The following is an 11,405-nucleotide window of genomic DNA, read 5'->3' on the forward strand; positions in this document are numbered from 1 at the left end:
CAAAAGAACAGATCTACAAGCTGTCGACAGCCCTCATGTGCATGATGTGCTTGTAGGCCGATGTCTGCTTTTTGTGGTTATGTATCGTTTGACTGAATAACAATAGAATCGGGTACGATACAGTGAATGAAAGCAAACTTCCTAAGGAATATGGAGAATTTTACATTTAAAAAAATGGATGAAAGATCACATAATTATGGCCGTTTCAAATCTCAACCTTTTTATGAAAGACAAGACGGGGCGCTGTGAAGAGCGTCACACATCCCGACAAGTCGATACAAAAACGATACTTGTTGACGAACCATGATAAAGCATTACACTTGTTTACAACAGGGTCTACCATTTTCAATTCATGTGAACATTTAGAGAAGTACAAATATACATTCTAATAAAAAAATCACACCCGTGTGAAGTGAGGGGCGCTCTTATCATCGTACATCAAATCAAATCAAATCAAACTTTATTTGTATAGCACCTTTACAACAGCCAAAGCTGACCAAAGTGCTGAACAGAGTGAAAACAAGATAGTAGAGTATAGCAATATAAAACGATGAAAAGAGACAATAAAATATAAAACAGAGCATACAATAGCACAGAGCTGGAAATCAATATACAGGTAAATCAGGTGCAATTAAAGGCGAGGGAGAACAGATGAGTTTTGAGGAGGGATTTAAAAGCCCCAATTGACTCGGCAGATCTAATGTGGTGGGGCAACATGTTCCAGAGTTTGGGGCCCGCAGCCGCAAAAGCACGATCACCCCTGCTCCTCTTGCTAGTCGTGAACTCGACCAGCAGCAGCTTGTCCGCAGACCTTAATGCTCTAGATGGGACGTAGGGCACAATTAGGTCAGAGAGGTAGGAGGGAGAGAGACCGTGAAGTGATTTAAAAACAAATAAAAGCACCTTCAAATCTATTCTGAACTTAACAGGGAGCCAATGGAGAGAGGCCAGAACTGGGGTGATGTGGTCACGTTTTTTGGTTCCGGTGAGAAGACGGGCAGCTGCATTCTGCACTAACTGCAAGCGCCTAAATGACGCCTGGCCGATACCAATGTACAGAGAATTGCAGTAATCAATTCGTGTAGAAATGAAGGCGTGGATGACCATCTCGAGCTGTTGGGGGGAGGTATGACTTGATCTTAGCAATAGTTCTAAGTTGGAAGAAACTCGTTTTTACAACGGAGCTTATTTGTTTATTTAATTTAAAATCTTTATCGAAAATGACACCAAGGTTTTTAACAAAGGGATGTAAATTAGCATTTAAAGCACCTAGGGTGCAGGAGGATGTGGTGGAATGGTGGTCAAAGATTATGATTTTCGGTTTTATTTTCGTTGAGAGTGAGGAAGTTGGCATTCATCCAGGACTTGATATCGTGTAAACAGTTAAGGAATGGCTGGAATGCATTATTGGAGTTGGATTGGAGCGGTATATAAATTTGGACGTCGTCGGCATAGCAATGAAAAGCCATGTTATGCTTTTCTAGTATAGGGCCTAGAGGTTAAGGAGAAATAAAATAGGACCCAATATTGAGCCTTGGGGCACTCCACAGGAGAGGGGGGCCGCAGGTGACACGAATTCTCCTAAGTGGACAGAGAAGGTTCTCTCAGAAAGGTAGGAATGGAACCATGTAAGGGCAGTGCCAGAGATGCCAATATGATGTTCTAAGCGGGATAATAAAATAGTGTGGTCGACTGTATCAAAGGCGGCCGAAAGATCTAGGAGGACTAAGGCAGCGGGGGTACCAGAGTCGGCTGTTAAAATAAGGTCATTAAAAACTCTCAGAAGAGCAGTCTCTGTGCTGTGGCCAGGTTTGAAGCCAGACTGATACTTCTCATGCAGGCCGTGGGATAATAAAAAACACTGCAGTTGGGAGTAGACAACTTTCTCCAAGACTTTGGACCAAAAGGGGAGCTGGGAAATGGGCCTGAAATTGGAAAGGAGGGAAGCATCAATCATAAAGTAATGTCAATTTGCTCAGACATACGACGTAAATTCTCCTTTCATTGTCAATTGCATTTAATGTTTGTGTTAGGACATAAATCTACACTATAGCTGAATATAGCCCCCAAAAAAGAAACAGAAAATCATCATATTTAGAAAGTAAAAATGGAAAAACATACAGTATGGGGAAAAGGGGGGGGACTTCATTTACGGGGGCCAGTTTCAAATTGCAGCCATAGGTGCACTTTGAGAGCGGTTTTGAAGGAGTCAAGGGATTCACATGTCTTAATGGCTGTTGGTAGGGCGTTCCATATTTTGGTGGCATAGGAGCAAAATGTATTTAGTCCCTTGTTTGTGCCAAATATGGATTGCACATGGTTTGTTGCACTCCCTCTGTTGTTGTGAGTGTAGACTTCTTTGACATTAAGGAAGTATTTAGACAGGTACATGGGTATCTTGGTGGTGTAGCGAATCTTGTAGACCAGACCCATTGCAAGATGCTGTACTGTCGTCAACCCTATAAGCCATTCCAGCCTGTCAAAATGGGCCGGGGTGAGGTGGGTGAGGGGAGTGAGGCCAAGTAGTAGCCTGACCAGTTTGTTTTGGGAGGTCTAGAGCCTTGTTTTAAGGGCCTTTGAGGTGCTGTGGTACCAAGAGGTACATGCATAGTCGAAGAAACCTTGTACAAGGGCTCCTGTTAGGGTCTTGAAGGTGTTTGTATTGACCAGTGAGGAGATAAAGGAATCTTGTTCTTTGTTTATCTTTTTACCAGCTGCTTGAAAAGCTGCTGGTATAAGGCTTCAGAAAATGTAATGACGACCTAGTCCCTGATTGGCTGCCGTAGTGACGACCTAGTCCTGATTGGCTGCCTCGTCTCTTGCTGTCCCATAAGCCAGAGGTGTCCCATAGGCCAGAGGACTAGAGAGGCAGCTGCCTCTCTAGTCCTCTGGCCTATGGGACAACAAGCAACGGCATGAACAGTCAAGGCTGCCTCACTAGACAGAGAGAGAGTGGACAGCGCGTCACTTTTATTTCTCAACATGAACATGCTCCGACACGCTCCCGGCATGTGTACATTAAACGACACGACAGCCATGCGGACATTAAACCACACAAATCAACGTGTGCGATGTGACAGCATCAAACCCAACCTATATGTGCAGACTGCAGTGCACACAACAGACAGCAAAGCCCACTACAGAAAGTCCTACTACTAAGGTACAATATGCAGAGAATGAACTCACTTAACACAGTAACAACAGTAGTAACATAACAATAACTGACTTTAAAGTGGTTAAGTGTCTACAGTAGCCTACCAATCATGTTCACAATATCAAATTATATCAAAAAATGAATATCAAAATGGAGAGAGAGTGGCTAACCACGTGTCACTTTTATTTCTCAACCTGCACAAATGCGTGTCTGTCATCCGTCTATTACATACATGGCTCAGTTAACATGTGCTGCTTTCACTATGTGCATAGTGCATACATCTTTTTTTTTTTTTTATATATAATTTTTTTTTGTGGCTTTCGCCTTTATTTATTTATTCTTTATTTTTTATGGAGGGACAGACCGTAGGCTGACAGGAAATGGGGAGAGAGATGGGTGCATACATCTTTGTAACTTCATTACCGAGCCACTGTGAGGTTGTACATCTGCTATTAAAAAAGAATAAACATACTCATCCGACGTTATAAACAATAAAAATGTAGAAATTGTTGTAAAAACAAGATAGCTGTGAATGGGTAACAGTATGTGAGTCACTGTACCTGTGGACACCCGCGCAGACTACTGCGGACCCCCGCGGAGACCCCCGCTATACCCGTGGACCCCCGCACAGACTACCATGGACATCTACATAATATAATTTGTCCTGTTCATTATAAGATGATACCATTTCTGTCTTCACTCTATGTGTCTCAGAATATGGTTCCTACACAAGTATGGAAACACATGGAACTAGAAAAAGTGCCCTTCTGGGCACAGGTCTCCACCAGGAGGATAGGATTGTGTGTGATGTTTGGCAAAATGTTTAGGAGTAATATAAACGTGTGTGTGTGTGTGTGTGTGTGTGTGTGTGTGTGTGTGTGTGTGTGTGTGTGTGTGTGTGTGTGTGTGTGTGTGTGTGTGTGTGTGTGTGTGTGTGTGTGTGTGTGTGTGTGTGTGTGTGTGTGTGTGTGTGTGTGTGTGTGTGTGTGTGTGTGTGTGTGTGTGTGACGTGACTTGGCCTGTTGTAGCGCCACCATGAGGCTGATTTGAAAACTGTCAAGTGGCATTTCTTCCTCAGCCTAGTAGTGGGAATAGGCATGCACAGTTTCGCCGCAATCGGACACTGCGTTGCGGAGTTGTGGCAATTTGTACAAAACAGGTACAAAACGGGCTACTCCTGAAAACTTTAGAAGCCAATCGTAGCCAATCAGGATGGATAATTATGAGAAATCAAACAAATCACATGACTATGGAGAGCATGTGTACTGATTTGCGTGAAATTTGGATAAAATCCGAAGGAGTAATATTAGAAAATGTGTTTTACATATGTCGGCCTCCTGGTGGCGCTATAAAGAGCAGATGTGAAAAATTCCAGGCAAAGGTTTTTCCTTGGCCTCTAGGGAGTGTGCATACATGGTTTTACACAGATCGGTGCAGTTATAGGTAAAAACACAAATCGGCCAGTTATAGCGCCACCATGAGGCTGAGTTGAAAATATTCAAGTGGCATTTCTTCCTCGACCTAGTGGGAATGTGCGTGCAACATTTCACGGAAATCACACCATGTGTTCATGATTTGCAGCATTTTGTTTGAAACGGAGCACTCCTGCGAACTTTGGAAGCCAATCTTAGCCAATCAGGATGGAGTCTGAAAAATCTGAAAGACCCGTTTCGTTGAATGGCTCTAGAGAGACTGTGTACCAATTTGCGTAATGTTTGGACAAAATCTGTAGGTGTACTGTCAAAACATTTGTTTTGCACAAAGCGGCCTCCTGGTGGCGCTATAACAGGCCAATGTGAAAACTTTGGGGCAGAGGTTCAGCTCTGGCATTCAGGGAGTGTGTGTGCAGAGTATGGCTGCGATCAAGCCAACGGTGCCAGAGATTAGCTGTTCACAGACGGACGGACGGACGGACGGACGGACGGACGGACGGACGGACGGACACACGGACGGACGGAGTGCAAAACATACTCTCTCCCCATGCCTTCGGCCTGGTGGAGACAATTAGATTGTAGTCATTTCCAGGTCTGGATAAGTATGGAAATAAGAAAAAATACTATACAAAAATAATTGTTTCCACAATTTAACATATTATTGACCCATCCTCTCCACCAAATTTGTTGAAAGAAAATGCAGCAATATCTCTCATTTATCGCCATGTCCATGGACACTAAATGAGGCTTCACAGACGGTGCGAACATCACTCATTTTCAGTTCTTATTTAGAAAAGAGATTCATGGGGAGAACAATATTGTTTTTTCAATCTATTGAGGGGACTATAGATAGGACCGTTTACGTTTTATTGCGACCAGGGGTCGCAGTTAACTATGGAATCGCGCATTTCCCGTCAGTTGGTGTGTCGGGCACCATACAGTATATGGTGGTCGGGGTGAGTGACCACGTGACATCATCAGGGATGGAGCGCGTGACATCATGTGACATCATCAGGGATGGACATCCCTGATGTCATCAATATTAAGCCCATATATGGAGATCCCTGATGTCATCAATATTGGCCAGCAACTCTACATCTGACCTCAAACCTCCAACCCTTAGATCTCCATATATGGAGCTGACCTATTCTGGGGGGGTGCATACTTAGTCATTGGTTAGACATGGGTTAAGGTTAGGTTTAGGTGTGCTGCCCCGTGGGAGGTTAGGGTTAGGGTGAGGGTTTGAGATAGGTTGTAGTTGTAGGACTAATGACTGGTCTAACCAAATGACTAGTCTAAACTAAGTACTGCACCCGACCTATTCTGACATTCCATATGTTGATCCTTCCCCGTCCATCCTTCCTCTTCGATGTCTCCCTTTTGACTGATTATTTGTTAAACAGTGCTGACGTATGTTTTACTTTATAAACAGCCAATGAAGTAAAGTTAGTGGACACTTTTCTAGTTCACTGGTGAATGAACATACATCACTTAAGTTACTGTAGGGGTTCAAGGTAACCGTTTAATCGTATACTAAGTGTACCGTTTATCAAATTGTCACAATAAAAAAAAATAGTAATGGTTGTGTCCAGTTGAAAGAATGTACAGTACTATTTAACCTACTCCAATGTACTGTTACCCATGTAGATACCCATTTACCTGTCTAATACTTCCTTAAAGGTAGTGTAAGTGATATTTTTTGGTTAAAACAAAAGTTGTTTTTGTTTAAAGGTTAAATCACTATATTCTGATAGTAATCATTGCCGTAGTGTTTATTCAGTAACAAAGGTCTCCCTGTCTCTCCAGCTCTTTAAACAGAAACTACATTTTCAGGTAGGTGACCAAATTTCAGCCAATCAGGAGAGAGTAGCTATTTTTATAGTGTTCAAGTTCCAATTTTGTCTGCTCATTTCTCTGTGTCATCATCACTTACAATTCCACTTGTTTAATCAGTATCCTAACTGCGATCTCTATCCTGATTGGATAAAATTGTTATCCCAGTTTCAGTTTTGGTTTCTGAAAATGCATTTTCTGTTTAATAAAAAGCTGGAGAGACATGGAGTCTCCTGTTACTGAACAAACACTCTATAGCAATGAGTACTATCACAAGAGCTTTTAAACACTTATTTTATCCAAAGAAAATCACTTACACTACCTTTAATGTCAACAAAGTCCACACTCACAACACCAGAGGGAGTTAAAAAAAAAACACGTGCAACCCAGATTTGGCTCAAACAAGGGATTAAATTAATTTCGCTCCTATGCCACTAAAATGCCCTACCAACAGCCATTAAGACATGTGAATCCCTAGACTGGGGTCAAAGAGCACCTACGGACAGGCTGCCGGTAAGGTTTGTTCAAGGTTGTATGTGTGAGAGCCCTGAAATGTCCTAGATCGTTTGTGACTCCATTTTCATGATGGCGACTAGTAAAATGTTAATTATATTGTATGTTATGGGATTGCACTGCTAACATTTGGGACTCTGTGCTGCCCTATATTTGTAGATTGATTTAGAATTTGTCACTATTGTTATCCATTTGGTGGAAATAAAAGCTGTTGACATATTCCAGGTTAGACACAGTGGTACAGTAGCTTTTGTCTAAACAGGTGCAATGATTCATTGCGGCCCTCTGTCTCTCCGTAGTGCTGCTGCGTGCATGGTGACTGTCCCACTGTGACTATTTAATTAGTCACCAATGTCTGTGTCAGTGTTTGAGCGGCAAGATGCTCCCCTCCCTCGGTACCAAACAGTAGTCTCTCTTTAGTAGTCAGAGAAACACATCCACGCTTGAGTCTGGAAATGTACAGAATTTTAAAATGGAAACTGTGTAGGAACCCACACGTAACAACTGATGCAGAGGGTTGGTTTGAGGAGTTCAGGGGGTGATTGAATTGTTTACAGCTGTGTAGCTCTTTTCAGTCTTGTGTTTTCTATTGGGAAATGCAATAACATTTGTGTCTGGTTGACTTGTGCTTTGACATGAATCTTAAAGCGATTTACGATATACATAGTGGATCCCCTGCCTCTGAACTACACTCTGGACTGTGAATAAAAATAGGATTGATCAAAGACATGATTAGATGCACTACTTTGAACTACGTTCCTCCAGAGGAATTATTTGTACTGTGTTGTTGTCTGCAGAGAAGATTTCCTTTACTATGTTGAATATTTGTTTTCTTTCATGACATTTCCACCATGATTTTCTCCTTTCAGCGTAACTTCTGAAGTTATCAGTAGGCAGAGCAGTGAGCGCTATCTTCTCATAATTCCTTACATTTCTAACATAGCCAGGATGTGAAAATGAAGTGCCAAAGTATGTGTGACTCATTCATTGATCTGTACTGACTTTACTACACCATTATTTCCTCCTTGAGGGAAGTGGAGTTGCTGAAGCCTACATGGGTGATTCACACATTTTTTTATATTGATCGTGAATATATTGTGTGTGTGTTTGTGTGTACTCCATTTCATTTACCTAATCTAGGGTTGCAGCAGTAGATTGTCATTGTTGTTTTGTCTATACACAGTGGTTTAGTTGTTTAACTCCTGTGCCATCTAGAGTCATGTCACTGCCGAAAGGTTTGGGACTTGTACCATTTCTACTATACTGTTGTATATTAAGAGTCTTCTTCCATGAAATTACTCCTCTAAAGAGCGGAAATCAGCTGTTGCAGTCTAATTTGAATATGTTAGATATCCAATACTTCTCCTTCTCTCTTCTCTACATCCTGCTCTTTGTTCACCTGTGAAACGTATCTTGATTGTGAGAAATGAACATCCCACATCATCAAGGGACCAACGGTACACCCACATTGCACATTTTAACACTTTCAACCTGCCATCCCCATTTAGGTCATTATGTCATAAGAGTTTTCAAACATTTTCTAAAACATTTATTTTCAGAAAATGTCAAAACTATCAGTAATAACAGGCATAACAAGTGTTTAAAAAGAATAAGAATGCTGAGAATGGCTGTCATTAACACAATTAACCACTTGAACGCCAGTGTCCATATTCTGGGGGGAACATCTAGCAGATCTACAGGGGTCATCCCTATGTTCCCCAGGTTCTATGTTCCCCAGGTTCTATGTTCCCCACTTACCTTAGGGTTTAGGGTTAGCATTATAGGTTTTTGATTTAAGGACTTCAGTGTTTTGTACTATACAATTGTATGTATAAGTACAGAACAAAGAATGTTTGTTTTCGCCATCTTTGTTGAAGAGTCTGGCATACAATAAAATAAAACATAATTGCTCAGTGTTCATTTTTAGTTGGCTAAGACTAGATAGTTTAAGTAGCCTAGTCAGGCCTAAAGTGCAATGGATTGTTCAAAGACTAAGCTTAAATCAGAATTTGCTACTAAAAGTAACACTAAGAGTTGCTAAAATACTTTTAGTCTTACTAGAATTACTAAAATTACTAGGTTAGGTTTCTGGTTTAGGTTTAGGTTTATTCTAAGTGGGGAACAAAGAACTTTTTTTGCATGGTGGGGAATATAGAACCTGGGGAACATACGCTCCCGACCTACAAGCTCACTTGCGACACACTGTGAGCAAAGTTTTGCAAAGTTTCTCAAAGTATATATTTGTATGCATTTACTTACTCTCGTCTACACTTTTGCTTTCTTCTCTGTCTTTCCCCAGGTCTACCTCCCCTGCAGAACAGCTATTGTTCTGGCCAACGAGGAGATAGATTACTGTTATTAGAGGGTGTTTGCCCCCGCAGACACTGGGATCAAGAATGGTTTACAACCTCAAACCCAGTGTTCAAGAAATTCGCCGCCTCCTGCATGTCAACCACGTACACACTGCACAAAAGCACTTATTCTGATTTGTTTCATTTGTTTTAGTTTTTAGAATTTGTTTTCTGCATGTGTTACAAAAACACCATAGGCAACTTTACAGTAAATGCTGTGTCAGCTCTAGTTGTCAAAATTCAACCTTGTTTTAATAACACATCCAGGTCATTTTTGTACGTCCATTTAGGAAGAGTCCAACCTACCCAGTGGCTAGATGCTATTACTGTGCTCCAAATCCTGCTGAGTCCGTCCACCGTAAACCAGAGTCCTTTTACAGGCTCTGTCGAATTGGCACATAACCTGAAGCGCTTGACCAGTAACTGTCACGGTTAACATATAAAACTTTGCACTTGCTTCCACTGATTCATGGATGTGGTTGTGTTGTATTTAAAATGCTAATGTCATGGCACTTAACACATGTTTTGTTTTATTTCTTAGATGGAAAAAGATGTGTATGTATTGAATGCACTGCATTGGAAAATAATAAGACATTTCTGGGTATTTAACACTTGTACTCTATTAGTGTTAATGCAAACTGTGGGGTATTGTAAGAATAAGGATATTATAATTTGCACAAAGTAATGAGCTGCTTTGAATTATATTTCACTGTGGGTAGCTACATTAAAACAGTTGTAATGTTTAGATTTATGCAGCTACAGGGAACATTTAAGTAGTCGTTTAAAGCCTACTTATTAAGCCAGCAATTTGCTGCTAAAGCAATTTGATCAAATCACCTCATTTACATACCGATAGGTGATGGTGTGCTTCACTGGTTGTGATTTGGTCTCTTTTTTTGGTCTTTGTTCCCTTTTGCAAAAAGGTAATGTAGTGTTCGTGTGTCACATCTCACTAGCTTTCACGGATGAAATAATTCTGACGGTTTGAGTTCAGTGTAATCCTATTCACAGAGAATGATGCTTGGAGGACTTTGGAAGTGCTGTTCTATCTGGAATAAGATTTCTTTGTGTGTAATAAGGCCATGGAGGATTTAAAATAGAATACTATCTAAGAATGTCTGCTATGGTAGGTCACTTTGTATCCTGTCTTACAACTGCTTTAACCCCCCCCCCCCCCCCCCCCAACGCACAATAGAAGTGTCATTATGTGATCTTTCATATGGGCTTTGTGCTTTCATCCTTTTCAGGTTATTGCAAACTGTGGCATTAATGTTGGAGAAAAATAAATCTGTTCTAATGTTTTCTTCTGAAAGCTACTCCTCCAGATAAGATGTCGGCTGTGCATTGAACTTGTATTGTTACTGGACAAATAAGTATTTGGTGCTCATCAGAGCAACATTACACTGTGTGAGAGAGAGAGACAAGCCTATATAAAATCTAATGTCTTGATTTACTGCCATGGATGATGTAATACTGTGGCCTAAACCCACTGTGTTGCTTGAAGTTCTGAGCAATTTACACCAGTGTAATGTAGCATATATGGCACGATTTGATCCGCTATCACTGCTGCGAAAGAAAAGGCATTTATATTCCGGACCATTCTCCGGTGTTTAAACAAATGTATCTTGGAGCACACCACTTCTTTTTGTATAATACAAACATTGAAAATATGCCTTTTGCCACCTGAAAAGAATAGAGAGGAACACTTTGCATACATTTCAAGTGAGTGGAAGAGCCCAGTTGTGAGCCTGAAGTGAGTGTTTAATCAGTGCTCTTGTCTGACCCAGTGTCACTGTCGTTTTTCTTCTGCCAAAATGAATTGTCTGTATTTATTCTTAAAAGTAAAATTGATGTCTGACTCTGATGCACAGTAACTGCCGTGTGATGTCATTTTTATTGTGACTGATTGTATTAAAATAGTGTCTGTGTCTCTGCCCACGTGCATTGTGTGGATGAACTGGGCCTGTAGTACAGTCACCAGCGGTGCTGTTTCAACCCACTGTTATGGAAATGTGAGGGTTTTGAGTGTCCTTGAAAGCAGGTATGCATGGACAGTTTGTTTTTCTGTCTCTCACTTTTCCTGCCAAGTACCAAGTGTTAAAAAAAACTGTTACGTTGACA

General features: G+C 41.1%; 1 protein-coding gene across 1 annotated transcript in view; it reads left to right on the forward strand.

The window, feature by feature from the left end:
* gbe1b (glucan (1,4-alpha-), branching enzyme 1b) overlaps positions 1-11,160 on the forward strand; it is a 97,523-nt gene extending 86,363 nt beyond the window's left edge. The window contains exon 16 of the mRNA XM_079514829.1: positions 9,233-11,160. Coding sequence (XP_079370955.1) covers positions 9,233-9,295 — 63 coding nt within the window. The 3' untranslated portion in view covers positions 9,296-11,160. The remainder of the gene's footprint in view (positions 1-9,232) is intronic.
* The last annotated feature ends 245 nt before the right edge of the window (positions 11,161-11,405 follow it).

This window comes from Electrona antarctica (genome assembly GCF_951216825.1).
Source record: "Electrona antarctica genome assembly, chromosome: 11".
Classification (NCBI taxonomy): domain Eukaryota; kingdom Metazoa; phylum Chordata; class Actinopteri; order Myctophiformes; family Myctophidae; genus Electrona; species Electrona antarctica.